This window comes from Salvelinus sp. IW2-2015, linkage group LG16 (genome assembly GCF_002910315.2).
Source record: "Salvelinus sp. IW2-2015 linkage group LG16, ASM291031v2, whole genome shotgun sequence".
In the NCBI taxonomy this organism is placed as follows: Eukaryota; Metazoa; Chordata; class Actinopteri; order Salmoniformes; family Salmonidae; genus Salvelinus; species Salvelinus sp. IW2-2015.
Genome location: NC_036856.1, coordinates 14,210,568 through 14,228,323, shown reverse-complemented (window position 1 = coordinate 14,228,323; position 17,756 = coordinate 14,210,568). Strand labels below are relative to the sequence as shown.

The following is a 17,756-nucleotide window of genomic DNA, read 5'->3' as shown; positions in this document are numbered from 1 at the left end:
AGTAGTGGTTCCCCTTGCTCTGCAAGGGCCGCGGCTTTTGTGGAGCGATGGGTAACAATGCTTCGTGGGTGACTGTTGTTGATGTGTGCAGAGGGTCCCTGGTTTGCGCCCGGGTCGGGGCGAGGGGACGGACTAAAGTAAAACTGTTACACCTTCTCCAGACTGCAAGATTCAGCTCTTTCCATAGATGTTTGATAGGATTCAGATCAGGACTCATAGAAGGCCACTTCAGAATAGTCCGATGTTTTGTTCTTATCCATTCTTGGGTGCTTTTAGCTGTGTTTTGGGTCATTATCCTGTTGGAGGACCCATGACCTGCGACTGAGACAGAGCTTTCTGACACTGGGCAGTACGTTTTGCTCCAYAATGCCTTGATAGTCTTGAGATTTCATTGTGCCCTGCACAGATTCAAGGCACCCTGTGCCAGGCACAGCAAAGCAYCCSCAAAACATAACCGAGCKTCCTCCATGTTTCAATGTAGGTATGGTGTTCTTTTCTTTGAAAGTTACATATTTGCGTCTGTGAACAGAAAGCTGATGTGACTTGCCAAAAAGCTCCAGTTTTGACTCATCTGTCCTAAGGACATTCTCCCAGAAGGATTGTGGCTTGTCAATATGCATTTTAGCAAGCTCCAGTCTGGCTTTTATATGTTTCTCTTTCAAAAGTAAAGTCCTCCTGGTTCTTCTTCCATGGAGCCCACTTTCGCTCAAAAAGCGACGGATGGTCCGATCAGAAACTGACGTACCTTCACCTTGGAGTTCAGCTTGTATCTCTTTGGCAGTTATCCTTRGTTCTTTTTCTACCGTTCGCACTCTCCTTCTGTTCAATCTGGGGTTGATTTTCCTCTTGTGGCCGCACCCAGGGAGGTTGGCTACAGTTCCATGAACCTTAAACTTCCTAATAATATTTGRGACTGTTGTCACAGGAACATCAAGCTGCTTGAAGATGGTCTTTTAGCCTTTACCTTTACCATGCTTGTCTATTATTTTCTTTCTGATCTCCTCAGATAAATCTCTGCTTTGCTTTCTCTGGTCCATGTTCAGTGTGGTGCACACAATGACACCAAACAGCACAGTGACTACTTTTCTCCATTTAAATAGGCTGAATGACCGATCACAAGATTGGAGACGTGTGATACTAATTAAAGAAACAAATWAGTTTGAAATATCACTATAATCCAATTATTTATTATCTTTTCTAAGGGGTACCAACAAATGTGTCCAGGCCATTTTAGAATATCTTTGTGGAATAAGCAATAATTCATCTATTTTCACAGCTTCTTTGCTCTATTCTGTGACATACCAAAGGCATGCAAGTATACATGAGAAAATAGCTTTTAATTTCATCACTTTTCAGGAGGAATGAAGCATTATTTCAATGAGCTGTAAGGGTACCAACAAATTTGAGCACATCTGTATATACAGTTGAAGTCAGAAGTCTTGTTGTCTTGTTAACAAACTATAGTTTTGGCAAGTCGGTTAGGACATCTACTTTGTGCATGACACAAGTAATTTTTCCAACAATTGTTTACAGAGATTATTTCACTTATAATTCACCGCATCACAATTCCAGTGGGTCAGAAGTTTACATACACTAAGTTGACTGTGCCTTTAAACAGCTAGGAAAATTCCAGAAAATGATGTCATGGCTTTAGAAGCTTCTGATAGGCTAATTGACATCATTTGAGTCAATTGGAGGTGTACCTGTGGATGCATTTCAAGGCCTCCCTTCAAACTCAGTGCCTCTTTGCTTGACATCATGGGAAAATCAAAAGAAATCAGCCAAGACCTCAGAAAACAAATTGTACACCTCCACAAGTCTGGTTCATCCTTGTGAGCAATTTCCAAACGCCTGAAGGTACCACGTTCATCTGTACAAACAATAGTACGCAAGTATAAACACCATGGGACCACGCAGCCGTCATACCACTCAGGAAGGAGACGCATTCTGTCTCCTAGAGATAAACGTGCTTTGGTGTGAAAAGTGCAAATCAATCCCACAACAACAGCAAAGGACCTTGTGAAGATGCTGGAGGAAACAGGTACAAAAGTATCTATATCCACAGTAAAGACGAGTCCTATATTGACATAACCTGAAAGGCCGCTCAGCAAGGAAGAAGCCGCTGCTCCAAAACCGCCATAAAAAAGCCAGACTATGGTTTGCAACRGCACATGGGGACAAAGATCATACTTTTTGGAGAAATGTCCTCTGGTCTGATGAAACAAAAATAGAACTGTTTGGCCATAATGACCATCATTATGTTTGGAGGAAAAAGGGGGAGGCTTGCAAGCCGAAGAACACCATCCCAACCGTGAAGCAAGGGGGTGGCAGCATCATGTTGTGGGGGTGCTTTGCTGCAGGAGGGACTGGTGCACTTCAGAAAATAGATGGCATCATGAGGGAGGAAAATTATGTGGATATATTGAAGCAACATCTCAAGACATCAGTCAGGAAGTTAAAGCTTGGTCGCAAATGGGTCTTCCAAATGGACAATGACCCCAAGCATACTTCCAAAGTTGTGGCAAAATGGCTTAAGGACAACAAAGTCAAGGTATTGGAGTGGCCATCACAAAGCTCTGACCTCAATCCCATAGAAAACTTGTGGGAAGAACTGAAAAAGCGTGTGCGAGCAAGGAGGCCTACAAACCTGACTCCGTTACACCAGCTCTGTCAGGAGGAATGGGCCAAAATTCACCCAACTTATTGTGGGAAGCTTGTGGAAGGCTACCTGAAACATTTTAAAGGCAGTGCTACCAAATACTAATTGAGTGTATGTAAACTTCTGACCCACTGGGATTGTGATGAAAGAAATAAAAGCTGAAATAAATCTCTCTCTATTATCATTCTGATATTTCACATTCTTAAAATATAGTGGTGATCCTAACTGACCTAAGACAGGGAATTTTTACTAGGATTAAATGTCAGGATTTGTGAAAAACTGAGTTTAAATGMATTTGGCTAAGGTGTATGTAAACTTCCGACTTCAACTGTCATAGCCAACAGTGACTGACTATGTGGCGTGTTATGTTGATGATMATGTTGATACACTAACTGCTGTGTGGAGGCGTTGCGGACAGAGGAGGGTTGGTTGGTTAAGTGTGCGGTCCCTCTCTCCTCAGAACGGCTCCGATTCTCTCCCCCCCCAGGGCGCGTCCTCCAGCCTGGTGGTGAAGTTTGCCGACACCGACAAGGAGCGCACCATCCGCCGCATGCAACAGATGGTGGGCCAGTTTGGCATCTTCAACCCAGCCATCGCCCTTCCCTTCAGCACCTACAGCACCTACGCACATGCAGTGAGTTAACTAGCACAACCCCCAACCCTCCGTACCCCTCTGACCTCACCAACACCATCCACACACGCAGTGAGTTAACTAGCACAACCCCCAACATTTCGTATCCCTCTTGCCCCTCCCAACCCCCAACTATCTGTATCCCTCTTACCCCCCAACACCCCCGAGGGCAGAGCACCGTACACACATGGCAGACCCCAGGCTCTTTGATGAGCTCACCCAGCCCACGCTGCTTTTCCCACTGCCCTTTCGTCTCCCCGGGGCCCCGGAGCTGCACCAGGGGCCAGAGATGACTCCGAATATTCCATAGGAACCTTATCTCCACACAAACCTCTTTAGCCTGCATACAGAGTTACTGCCGTTTGAAGGGAGCTGAAATGGAATGAAGAAAAGGGTTCCGTCCGACACCGATAAATACCTAAACCTCAGTCACATCAGACTGCATAAATATACACAGTATGTATATATWTATAAAATAACGGAATTCTTTATTTATTTACTTTGCACACATGGGCAGATTTTATTTTTTATTCTCTAAATGCCAGGATTAATTGTTGAGGCTGCCCAGGTCTCGGGGGCTTATTCATTTCCCTCATTTTCTTATCACAGGCATGGTGGCCAGTATGAAAAGTGCAAATTGACCATCCCAGAGTAATTGCGAGGCCATCTCTGTCCTCTCTCCAGTAAAACTCCTGCCTTCATTACAATTCATGAAATGCAGCCCATCCCCAGGAAATGTGAAGAAATGCTAATGTTTCAGGAGTGGTGGAGGCGGTGGTGGTCTGCTGGGAGAGCATTGTGTCCTGCTCAGGTTGGCCATGACTCTTATTTACTGTGGCAGAGCCCCACGCACCCCGTCACACACACTACACTACGCATTCAGACAACACACAGACAGCTACACACTCTGTCACCAACTCTATGCCACACAACAACATGTGTCTTGTTTTTCCAGGCACTGCTGCAGCATGACAATGAGGTGGGTACATGCCAATCCATTGCTAAAGTTTTGTGAATGGTAGTTTCTAGTCATGTTATAGATATTTGATCATTATAGTTAGTTATTAGATATTAGTTATTCATTTACAGTCATTATTAGTTATAGTTATTGGAAGTTTTAAAAAATTGTGGCATTTATGTATACAATTGGTCAAATTATATTTTTTCAAGACTACAGTGACTGATACCATTGTAAGTGAAATTCTCCATGAGATATGAATCATACTGTATATTGTAATGCTTTGAGGTTGTACAACGTTCTATTATGAGATAATTTCAACCCTCAGGTATGTTGTAATGAATGTATAGCCTACAGCTAGTTTTGTTTTATTCCACTATATACATTATATCTAATGAATTCCATTACTTGTAATGTACTTTCATTTGGCACAGGAACAATGTCATTTTTCTTCAGTGTTAGGTTTCCACTAATGCAGTTTTGATTGAATACCAGACACAGAAACTTAGATGCTTATTGCAGCATGTGACAGCCTTTGCTCTCTATTGGGTTGGAATTAACTGCAACAGAGTGATACACCTTAAATGTTTTTTTACTCTATGAAAAACTATTATACCCTCCCCAAGAACAAAACCCGCAATGACACAGAATGACTATCTCAAAAGCCTCTTTATATGTACCAGCGGAGGCTGCTGAGTGGAGGACGGCTCATAATAATGGCTGGAACGGAGTCAGTGGAATGGTATCAACCACATGGAAACCACGTTTCATGTGTTTGATACCATTCCATTAATGCCATTCCAAGCATAATTTTGAGCTGTCTTCCCTTCAGCAGCCTCCACTGATATGTACTCCTCCATCCATATGTTTACCAGTGTATATATAGCTTGCAGGGTATGGAATACAGACATCTACAGGGACGGTATATATCCACAGTACAGTAAATGGCAAATTCAAAGAGCTACTTCACAAATACAGCAGTGGATAGGATTATAGAGTTGAGCTGACAGCCCGTAAATTGGATTTTAGTCAATCCAGGAGAGAGGGGGGGGATTGTGAACACAAATTGTAGGGGTACAACACTGACAAAAATGAGAAATGTGCCGTTTTCAAGATAGACACAGCACTGTTCTGACAGACAACATCCCATTTGCAAACGTGATTTCACGAGACACAAGGAGAGAGGAAGTTATTCCCAAACCATTCCAAATGGCTGATAATAGTTGTTGTAAAGAAGCAGTGTAAAAACACGATAAAGCAGCTACCCATTATTTCCTGTCAACTGTTGCCTGTCAATACACATGGAGCATGTTTGTACACAATTTGATTTGTGTCACACTTCTCTCATCTCAAGCCATGTGTATATTCCTGAGAACAGCCATTTCAGCTTGCTGTTTCTGAAATGCTACACACCATTTCAGTGTGGGAATGGAAGGCTTGAAGGTGTGCGACACTAGAGGCACAACATCACCAAAGAATGTGTATTAGATTGAATCGGATAAAAATGAATGGTTTAAGAAAACAGTAGTTTTAACAGTGAGCTAATGGTGAAGTTGTGTGTGTGGGTGGATATACAGGAGGTGCATGGTGAGTGTACTCCTCACATCGACAAACATCYCCCCCTGTTGGAACTAGTCAGAATATACAGGATACAGGAATATACATTGATCCTATTCAACTCACCCAACCCAACCCAAATCAGGAAACGATCAAATCTAAAGTGTTTTACAATAAATTCAGCTATATCATAATAAAGAAGAGATTACAAGTGATATTGAAATGATTTGCCTCTACTGTACCTTACCAACACCTTGAGCGATTGCATTGCACAAGCAGGAACTATGCACAGCCAATAACYAGGAGGATGTGTTATATTATGCATTCATTAAAGGTCACAAATATAATAAGAGAGAAAATTGTTATTTAGGTAAGGCTACTGTACGGATCTTGACATTTCCTAGAAAAGGACCTTATAAGTGGGACACCCTCCCATACCAACTGCCCAAATCTTAATCAACACACACACCAAAATGATGAAACATGAAACAAACCCTATTAAAACCCCACTAAGGAAACACACCATAGCATGATGGTAACAAATGAAGCCCTTAAGCTCAGGCCAGGCAATTGGAGTGGACTCTATTGTCTTCAGGTTCTCTCTGCTGGAGTGCACACCAGTCTGCAGTTTCAGGCAATCTGCAGGTCCAGGACCTCAATAACTGGGGTCTTCTCTTTCACTCGCTCCATTTCCCCCCCCCTCCCTCGCTCCCCCAATCTTCTCCTCCTCCTCGGTGCCCGTTCAGGACTGGCTGGAAGGGTCACATGTGACAGTGCTGAGAGTTAGCAAGTCACAGAGCAGTGCTACAGAGATAATTGCCATGTGATAAAGAGGTGATTGCCTGCTGGCGCCAGGGGAGAATAAAACCATCAGGTTGCAACAAAATAGCAGATGCCTGACAGTAAATGGATGCTGTAGCACGGGCAACTTTTTCCCTGCTTCTTTTCTTCTCCCTTCGTTTCTTTTCTTTCCATTTCAGAGCGAGAAAAGGTTATGGCCATGATGATGAAGATTCAGTTCAATGCAATTTAGCTCTTTGTCTGCCACAGACATTCTGCTATCTACTGCCAAGGATAAATAAGAAGAAATATACTGTAGCAATGGCTTTTGAATATGGATGAAAGTCTTAGAAAAAAGAAAAACACATGAATAGTAGAAAATGACTGAATATCTCTGTCAACACTTCCAGTTGGTGGACAGAGGCTTTTTATCAGAGCCAGTTTGTATTACCCACTTCATTCCAACATAATTACATGCTTCAGCTTCCAATTTGCTGCATTTTAATTCTGAAAAAGCATCACTGAATGCCATGTTGTTATCCATGACAATCTGGCAGCTGGCATGAAGGACTGCATTATCTATGCATGTAAAGTCACAGCTATACGGAGACCTTCTGCCTCAGTCTGTTATTCTACCATCTAGGCCTGCTGCAGCTTCCATCAACTTGTATAGGCCACTGGCAAATGGGTTGCAAGGTTATTAGAGTAAGCCCAAGTCCCCAACTSCTATTGAAAGCAGGCAGAAGATCCTGAGAGGGGGACAAAAGCCACTGACTTGTGTGACAGTATGCTCTGATACAGGGGCCAATCAGATCAGAGGCCTTTTACCCCAAACCTCCGACCCCAGTCTAAACTTAATGAGGGCATTAACACCATCTCTATCCCACACCAACCACAGCTCTCACATTGACTTCTTCTCATTGTTTGTTTTCTTGGTCGTGCTTTTTAGTTCTCCTTGCCGCCCCTTTTTCCAAACCCCTAAAAGCTCAATTTATCTTATTCCGAGCAAAATGGATGATCCCCATTTGTCATGTTGATAAAATTATGCAAATGACAAAAGGAGTTAATAGATAGTGGTGGTAAGGCATGTGGCTAATGGATGAGGTGCCAGCGGCACCCGTTTTGTGGCAGGACAGCCGCTTTTAGGTTACCTGACAGGGGCATTGAGGGAAAATAATTGGCTTTTCCTATCCAGGGACTCCATGCAAATACAGGGAGAGTGGCATCTTCTGCTTCAGCCGCACAATATCGTCATTAACATCAGAGCTAGCTAGTGGCGAAGGCATTTGATTTCTGCTTAGCTGAGTCAGACTGGGGGTGCCAATCCACTTTTTCAACAGGACGGAGGGCGCTGTGGGATATTAAACGGGAATGGGATTGTCCGATTGTGTCCATGTTTTTCCTCCACATACCTGCATTCCTTATCATGAAATAGATGCCCTACAAAATAACATTGATTTCCCAGATAAACCCACTGGTCCAGAGGTTGTAAACACCTTCGTACAATGATGGATTTTCTCTGGAATTAGGCCCTCAGTATCTGAGACGGAGGGCAGAAATACTAGACGTGTGGGTATATTCTAGGCAGTACTAGATAGAGAATAGGTTTATCTGTGTGTTCGTGCTAAGTGGTGTCAGCCTAGTTCTTTATCACTGTGTCCAGTGTAAATGGACTGTCATTACAGGTTGCTGCTTGTGACACGCCAGTGGCACCGCAGCAAGTTAAAAAGAGCCCAGCGAGCGGAGCCACAGAGATGTCACTGCCCCTCCACTTTACCTTACACAACCAGAGAGGGACACACAGAGAAGTTTGACAAAGGAAGATAAATGCAATTCAATTCTGCCTCTGAACTTTCCCAGGTCCCTAGAGACAGGAATAATGTGCACATGTCAATCCGTTGATTTGAATGAGCCCAACAGACAGCTATTGAAAGATTCCTACAGCTGCTGACAGCCCTCCGACTGTGAGGCTAGACAGATTCACTAAACATAGGTTGACAGACTTCCCCCCCCCCTTCCTTTCTTTTATTCCGCTCTACTTTCCATCCACTACATCCATCAACCCCATCTATACCTCCCTCTATAACTTTCCTGTGCTCCTCTCTCTCCCTCTCCCCCCACCTCTCTCTCTCGCTCCGTCTCTTCCTCATCCTTTCTTCAGTCCCTTTTCTCTCTCTCTCATCTCTCGCTTTATTCTAATTCTCGCTCACCGCCCATCCCTCATTTCCCTCTCTTCTCCCTCCCTCTATACTAACCTCTCTCCCTCTCTCTCCCTCCCTCCTGTTCCCCCAGCTCATGCAGCAGCAGGCAGCCATCATGGCAGCGAGCCACGGGGGCTACCTGACGCCCAGCATGGCCTTCCCCGCCACCCAACTCCACCAGATGGGGGCACTCAGCATCAACGGCCTCCCACCCAACTCCATGACCTCGGTGTCTGGGGAGTTCCATCAGGCACTGGGTAAGCAATGCGTTTCATTCCCTTTGGGTGAGTGGGTGTAAGTGTGGGTGTAAGTGTGTGTGTGTTTATGTGTGTGGGTGGAGTTTGGGAGATGGGGGGAGGAAGAGGGAAGAGAGAACTCAGACTGCAGCAAGGCCAAGAGAAAAGAGGAAATGCAGTGCCTGCCTACTGATAATCCAAAATTATTCCGTTGGAGAAAAATGAAAAGAAAAATACATTTGATGTGATTTGCATATTTATGTTGTGTATGCAGATATATTTTGGTGCGGTAAATCGAATCGGGAGCATAATAGATACGTTTACAGGTACAGGCACTAATTTCTCCTCCGTCTTTTGACCTTGTGCTTTGAAACACTTACACAGGATCTGCATGCACTTCCCTCAGTTTTCCATTACAAACGGCCCCATCATTCTATACAGACACATTACAGGGAGCGCAGCAGAGGACTTTGAGATAGCTACCGCATAACATTTGCTTATTCAGCAATATTTCATTTTTTGTGAAACTGAGGAACCCACGAGATCCTCTCTCACAAAGCATGCATCAAAATGAATAATACAAGTCTTTGTTGTGTTTATTTGTATATTTCCCCTGACATTGCAGTATAGTGAGTTTGGTAACTGTATAACATTATAACTGTATAGCTGTGAGGGAATCAACAGTCAAGATTACGCATCTGTCTGACATGACCCATTTTAAAGCACCTTTACGTTCTACTCTGAAAATCTATATCACAGGTTAGAATGGGTTCAGTCAGTGACCATCTCTCTCTCTCTCTCATGACTGAATGCATGTATGTATATCTGATGGAACATGCCAATATGCACATGCTGTGTACTGTATATATGCACTAAGTTAAGCGTTGTAGTGGTGGAGGCTGGAGAGGAGCTATTTGTCAAATATTTACAGTGACATTTTTTTATGCAAAGTGGGCACTTTTTTTTACACAGGTAATCAATCAAAGACAGTGATTAAAAGTTTAGCTGCGGTGCTTCTTCTTTGTTGGTAATACAGAACAGAATTCCACTGCATTGTATGTGTTGTGTTCAGTATTTATACTGAAGCGTGACTCCAGTATAGTACTACTGTGTTGAAAGACCAAGAGACAGGATCACCACATGCACTTCATATGCACATATTGTATGGACTATGTATGCAACAAATACATAATACTGATTTGAAATATACATAAGTGCATAATCAATACTGAGCCATATCAGATATTCATTTCATATACATTTAACCTTTTCAAAGGGCTTCATAATACTGCACCACCTTGTTCGAGAGAGCAATCCACTATGTTATAATCATAAGAAAAATAGGCTTTTGCAGGGGGTTGGAATCAATGGCTTATCAATCTGCAATGCAAGGAGCTTAATGAACTGGCCTCTGGTATTGAAAAGAGCTCACCATGGTGTGTGTTCCCTCTCAGAAATCCGAGAAGCGCTGAAATATGTCTAGCATTTGACACGCTTCTGTGTAAGCTACAGTCTGCTGATTACTTTTATTATTGAATCCAATGCATTATTAATCACTGCAAGAGAGAGAATTTCCAAGGACTACAATAAATATGAAAGGAATTTTGATTCCATTCATTGGAGTCTGTGCTGATAGGCAGCAGACTGGTGTATGTATGCAGCAGCCTCCCCTTTCACATGTCGACTGGTGCCATGACTTATTTAAAGTTCATTGAAGGAGCACATAACATTACTGGCAAGGCTGTCTGTTTAAGGGGGCTGAGAGCCACTTAGAGACTTTGAGACTCATGCAGTGAATAAGTGGAATAATTCATTGTAATGTTAGAGACATGCTTTCATGTTCTTTACTGATGCTGGCCCACAAAGTTGTCTCATCGACTCTCCATATCTTGACACAATGCATTGCCACTATACTTAGATATGTCAAAAAATTCAGCAGTGCCAAATATGCGGCTTAGACATCAAATATAGAAAAGTTTTAGCCTCTATGTTCATAACCTTAGCCTAAATCTCCTTAATAACCCGAAGAAGTCCATTGGATGATGACAGGCGCCTCGCTAAGTCCCACAATGCAGGGTCTGATTTAGCATAAATTACAAACAGTGTCGTAAAAATGACCATTCAAAGCCTGGCTGATCTTGAGGTAAACGTGGTGCATTACCCTCTCTTTTAATGATCTGAATCACCTCTGCGCACGCCTGCCTATCACAACATAAAGCTTGTGCACCACAGCAGAAAAAGTTAAGCGCCAGAAATGTTAAGGGGTGCTTTCTGAAAACAATGAAACACCCATTTGATCAACAGATGTAAAGCATTTCAGCTTGATGGCGTATAAGCAGCCTGCCAGATGGTTGACTTGATTAGAGCATGTATCCTTACAATGATGCATGATGATGCTTTTTGACAATAATGTTCAGCAGGTGCACTTCCTGAGCTTCAAGAGAAACAAAAAAGAAAGTAAAGAAAATGCCGATCCCAGGGGGATAGATATGGGGAGGGGAACGGGAGTCCTTTGTTAGGTCGATCACATGACCAGGAAGTGTGTAATKAAAATCACATAATGTTACGTTCCAGAGCGCTGCTCTACATGGGCTGAATACATCCATTACWTACGTATAGGGCCCTGCCTAACCACACTCCCATTCAATTCTCAATTCAGCCCTGATTGTGTCATTGATGGAAGTAGGTTTGGATTGGGGTCAAAAACATGATGCAGGACAATTCCAGAGTGACTAATGCCACAGTTGAAGCAAATGAGCTGTTTGACATAGTGTTTGTGACCCCCTGAAGGGCTCTGAGCAGCACCACGCCTCAGTGGGAACGCCTGCCTGCCTGGGCTCAGGGCGGCCTCACCTTGGGGAGCTGTGTGTCACGTTAGCCATGGGATACCAGCTCAGACAGAATACCCCCTTTGGCACAAGCCACATTCATCCTATCAGGGTTGGTGTGTACAGACCACTATATCGAATCACATTTTATAGAATATGTACCATATTCTCAGCATCATCTAATAGAACTCCATTTTGGACTTTTTAAGGACGGACTTTACCACATTAACATGGATAACACCTTTTAATGACAAAAATTAATTTTCAGTAGCATTAGTAGTTCTCTTGGAATGTTAATCTACACCCTTTATAACATTTTAGACCTTTCTTCATTAACGTTTGAACAACCAGAACAGTTTGAGTGCAGTTTGCCCTCCGAGTACGAATGCACCTAGTTTTTGAATCAATAAATGAAAACATCTGTTATGAATGCTTATTTCTTGCTTCGCTGAGAGACAGTCCTTGTGTTCATATTGACTGTCCTGCTCTCCAAAATGGGTCCAGTGCTCCTTGTTGATTTGAATGTATAATTTGTATAATAAATACTCGTATGCTTCTTTCTCAGTGCAATCACAACAATTTCCCCAAAGAACAGACGGTAATAATGTAAATGTAATTATGCTTTCATAACATAAAACCAAGTGGAATATGTAGTAGACTCACTTCATGGTATAATAACCMTAGAAAGCTGACAGGTAAGACCGAGTTGTGAAATATAAGCAATCTCTTGACCCGTAGTATCCTATTTACCCATTCTGGAAAGCAAAACAACATGTCATTATTATGGGACAATGCATTCAGTAAACAGGCATATGTAAACAGGCACATGCTCGTGTGTGCATTGTAAACACGCTATGAATATGATTTTCACAATGCGAGGCTATATGTCCACTGGAGTATAAAATTAAATGTCTTGTTATGTATGGCACCGTATGGAGTACAACATTTTCCTACTCTAGCTAGAAATACATTGGTTGAGGTCTGCTCATGTTTCAGAACATAATATTTGAGCAGTAACGGTAGTTCATGGAATGGTATGGTTGTGTGGAAAGTAATATGCAGGAAAATGAAATCAGATTCTCAGTGTATTCTTCGTAATCCACTTATGCCTTCGATAGGTACTGTATCTACACACAAGTTTTTGAGCAGTTTCGGCCTCTTCTCTCCCTCAGAGCTGAGTAGCATTAATTATTAAGTGTGCTTGCTGAAAGCAAAGCACAACTTTAGAAACGGTTAATACTTAATAATAATAATWATTATTATTATTCGCCTCCCATTGCCACCTGTAGGGCCAAAACCGTTAAAGCTACCAACACCAAAATAACTTTAAAACACGCAGACTGGCACTGATGCTTCAAATAAATCATACATCTCAATGCATTTCAGGTGCCATAGACTTGAATGGGAAAAATTCTGGTCGCAACTATTCTTCAACCGTTTAATTAAGCTAGAAACGCCATTCAAACTAAAATGTGCAGACTGGTCTATAATAGTGTGCTTGTGTACAGCTTTTTGATACCATGTATACTTTTTGAACTATAACCGTTTAAGATGTGCATTAAAGCTCCATAGATTTCAAAGGCAAAATTTGGATACACCACAAACTGACCCAATTTAGATGGCTTCAACACAGCTTTTTGCTTCCGTTTCTACTTCAAAAACTATAAAGCTTGTTGTATCCCCATTCATTTCAATGGTGGAACGCAGGCTTCAACATTCTAAACTGAAATCATTGCTACAACACTTTCAGAATGTATCCCCATTCATTTTGAGAGGTTAAAAATACTTTTATTATACTATTATTATTATTATTATAATTATTATTTAGGGAAAACCCATTGATACCAGGGTCTCATTCCCAAGGATGCCCTGATCATAGTAATTCATTCTATGGCTTATGATGATATAGTATTCACTCTAGCCTACTAAACTAGCCCACTATAACCCACTATACAGCTACAAACCACCCCAAAATATGTCACTATAACTAACCCATAGCCTATGAAACCACTATTACTACCAGTACTACTACTGCAATTACTACTACTACTACTATTATTTTACAACCATACATACTATTTTTCTAGTTTGAAGCTGTAGTCGCTCACATTACACTTGGACATGACTCCCTGCAGCTGTGTCTCCTCCATGATCCACTGGGCTCTCTCTGGCGCCAAACGTCCCCAACAAGCATCATCTCCCACCCTGTGACTTTTAGAATCTCCTTTCTCTGGGCTCTTATCACACGTGCGCTGCCTCTGCCTGCTGACCCTGAAGCACACGGCGGCCGCGGCCCACTGCTAAGCCTTGGAAAATGAATTTCCCTGATGATGGAGAGGCTGCATTATGGCGCGGTACAATAGAGTGCGTGTGGTCGGCCAGACTGGCTGTCTGAACCCTCAGAACGGGGAGCAGCAGTCTCCTGGGCCCCGCCAGAGAATGGGCCAGAGCTGCAGTCTAATTCATCACAGTTCTGCAGGAAACAAGCAAAATGCAGGGAGCTTAAAAAAAGGAAATGGTGCAAAAGACACAACAGCTCTCGCCGGGACCCGGGCAATTCCCCTGGTCACAGCGGTTGGCTGCATGAGTGTCAGGCTCCCCACTGCTTAAACTGTGCTCCGAGTGCGTGGGTAGTCTCAGGCTGACATGGCTCTGTGCAGGTTTTTCTGTGTGTGAGCCACAGCCTATTTACCAAGGCATTAGCATTACTCCCAGCCATGCAGCATAGCATACCCACCGTATGTATCCATCCCTATGTGGACTTTTCTTTAGGGGCTCTTTACCGAGGCGGACAAATTGCTATGATGGCATGCCTGAGGGTTTCCGTGACAACAGGCCTTTCTGTCCAATCCCGTCTTGGCTCCAGACTGAAAGGTGGTCCCCAGGGGGCCCGTTTCTCAGCGAGGGCTGATGCTCTACCACGGAGCAGCCTTTCAAAGTAGCCATCATCCATAGTGAGATCCTCCTCAAATGGAGTCATTCACATTCCGCCCAAGATTGCACACTTTCAACAAGAGGCTGGTTTAAAATTCATCGAACGAGAGAGGAGCATCCAATTCTATTCTAACCGTGAAACATCCTGCAACCGTGTGTGTGTGTGTGTGTGTGTGTGTGTGTGTGTGTGTGTGTGTGTGTGTTATGTGCTCATGGTGTGCCAAGCTATCTGATCTTTTTCATGATATATAAAGAGAGTAGGCTACCCGCGTCCACACTGAGTAAATGTTTCACTGTAATCTCCCCTATCTCGTCAGAATCTTACTGGAGTTGCATAGTGGTTTCATCATCCCGCTCGCACTCGGAGCCAGCAGGCTATCGCACAAACACTACAGACAGGCTCATTTTTCACAGGTTGACTTCCCAGTGATCCAGCGGGATGTGTCACCACCAGCGCCTGCTATGTGACAGTTTCGTGTAGGAATCCTGTCCTTGTGATGGAGAGGATGTGTAGCGAGCAAAAGTGTGTGTGTGTGTGTGTGTTTGTGTGTGTGTGTGTGTGTGTGTGTGTGTGTGTTCGATAGTCTGTAAAAGTAGAAATGTCCTTGTCTCGGCAGGCCTTAGCTCTCCACCAGCCAACATCACCACTCCCAGCATCGTCACTCCCATCGTCAACGGCTTCACGGGCATCCCCCACCATCAGCCCAACGGACATCCCGCCGTGGAGACCATGTACAGCAACGGCCTGCCGTCCTACTCCACCCAGAGCCCCACCGCCGCAGACACCCTCCAGCAAGCCTTCACCGGAGTACAGCAATACACAGGTAGGCCTTATGTACACACTGAGATAAGACCTCAAGGCTCATACCAAACTGAGGTGCAGTAAATTAATATGATGCATTTTTTGTAGCATGGTAATGAAACCCTACACTACTTTCTTACAACACATTTGCTACTTTATCTCTACCAGTTAACATTATGTAAGGGATAATCAACGAGGYGCTATGCGTTCTATGTGAAAATAATGAACGACGTGGAAGGTGTGTTCCACGACGTGTTAGCAGAGTGGAACTCACCTTCCACGGGGTTTCATTKTTTTCCAAAGAACGCATAGAGCCGTGAGTTGATTATTCCTTTTATACCATGGCTATAATGTAACACATTTGCCACTAGGGATGTGTTCAACATCTACTGAAGTAGCTAGCAAGTTTAATAGATAGCTACAGTAGTTGCCGTGGTAACCAAACAAACAGACTCGCTAGTTTAGCGAACCAAACCACAGATAGGTCAATGAGCTTTAGTTGTAAAAAATCTTTGACCAAACCATCAGTTCTAGCTTGCTATTATGAAAATCGAATTCAACAATGCCAATGTTTTCAATTCGGCTCAAACAAAACATGTAAGAATGAAGTAAAGCCATTGAATTCTACCATGCTGATATACCGTTCTTTATAGGGAAATAATGCACGCTCTAGAATGTCCTTCAAGCCAATCAGAAACTAGTATTCAACAATGCCATGGTGTAATTAAGCAAAAGGCACGAGGGGGCGTGGTATATGGCCAATATACCATGGCTATGGGCTGTTCTTATGCACGACGCAACGCGAACCCCGAGGTGCTTATTGCTATTATAAACTGGTTACCAACATAATTAGAGCAGTAAAAATAAATGTTTTGTCATACCCTCCAGCTTTAGCTTGGCCAGGTCGCAGTTGTAAATGAGAACTTGTTCTCAACTAGCCTACCTGGTTAAATAAAGGTGAAATCAAATAAAATAAAAATACCTGTGGTATAAGGTTATAGATACAGCCAATCAGCATTCAGGGCTCGAACCACCCAGTTTATAATGCAGATTATACCATGGAATTGTTTAATACTTGTTTCTGATTGTTTTGAAGGGAATAATAGGGCGCTCATTATTTCCGTATAAGGCATGGTATATTTGCACGGGAAAATTCAGGGGCTATAGTTCATTCTTACATGTTCTATGTGTGTGCTGCTTTTGAAAGCAAAAGTCGAATTGAAAACTTTATTGGCATTGTTAAATTCGATTTTCATAATGGAAAGCTAGTACTGATGGTTTGGTTAGCTAAACTAGTAAGTGTTTGTTTGGTTACCACGGCAACTACTGTAGCTATCTAGTAAACTTGCTCGCTATTTCAGTGGATGTTGAACAACACATTTCTAGCGTGTAGTGCAGCACACCTTCCACGTAGTTCATTATTTTCCATAGAACACATAGCCCCTCGTTGATTATCCCTTACATGCTACATTTAAGTGATAATGCCAGAGAAGCCGGTGTTTGGAGGATATATTGCACGGTTTTTGAAGGCATTATCACTTTTATACAACGGGTTACTAACATATTCAAATAACMATTGACATATTCTCATAAAAAAACATTATTTTGCTGTATATATTCATACTATTTAATCCTTCCACGAGATATAGTCCCGACACAAATTTAGGGTTGCTACCCAAMCAGGCTGGTTGTTCGTTCTATGGTTCGGTTGCAAGAGACGCGACCCAGTCGTTAAGTCTTGTTGATCTGTATCTATGGACCCAGTTGTTTGTTCTAAATGCCATACTGGCTGGCAACGTTCCTATTTCTTGCTTACTAGCTAGCCAACTACGGCTAATTTACGGTCACGTCAAACAGTGCAGCCAGAATAACAGCAAAGTAGCTGCATTTGCGTGTGTTAAAGCTGCTTTCTGGTGACATTTGGATACATCCATAACAATTATGCGCGATTTCGCCTGGCATAGAAACTGTGCTCTCTTGTCAGGACACTGTTGTTCAGAGGAACTAGCCAACACGGCTAACGTTTTCTATTCGTATTTCTTTGTATGTATCCATACAAATGATGCCAGCTGATCATGATTTCGAGTGGCTGAGAAAATCTGTCTGCCTGTCTGTCTTGTCCCGACTCCAGACACTTTCATTACTATGGGACAGCTGGAGATCGAATTTC

The 17,756-nt window shown here is 42.9% G+C and overlaps 1 protein-coding gene across 4 annotated transcripts in view; it reads left to right on the top strand.

Moving 5' to 3' along the window:
* Positions 1-17,756, top strand: part of LOC111976029 (CUGBP Elav-like family member 5) — a 46,431-nt gene that overhangs the window by 18,270 nt on the left and 10,405 nt on the right. For 2 of the 4 annotated variants that reach the window (XM_024004743.2, XM_024004742.2), the window contains exons 3-6: positions 3,120-3,293; positions 4,246-4,269; positions 8,878-9,043; positions 15,402-15,608. In XM_024004743.2, coding sequence (XP_023860511.1) covers positions 3,120-3,293; positions 4,246-4,269; positions 8,878-9,043; positions 15,402-15,608 — 571 coding nt within the window. The remainder of the gene's footprint in view (positions 1-3,119; positions 3,294-4,245; positions 4,270-8,877; positions 9,044-15,401; positions 15,609-17,756) is intronic. The other 2 variants (XM_024004745.2, XM_024004744.2) reach the window with 2 other exon arrangements.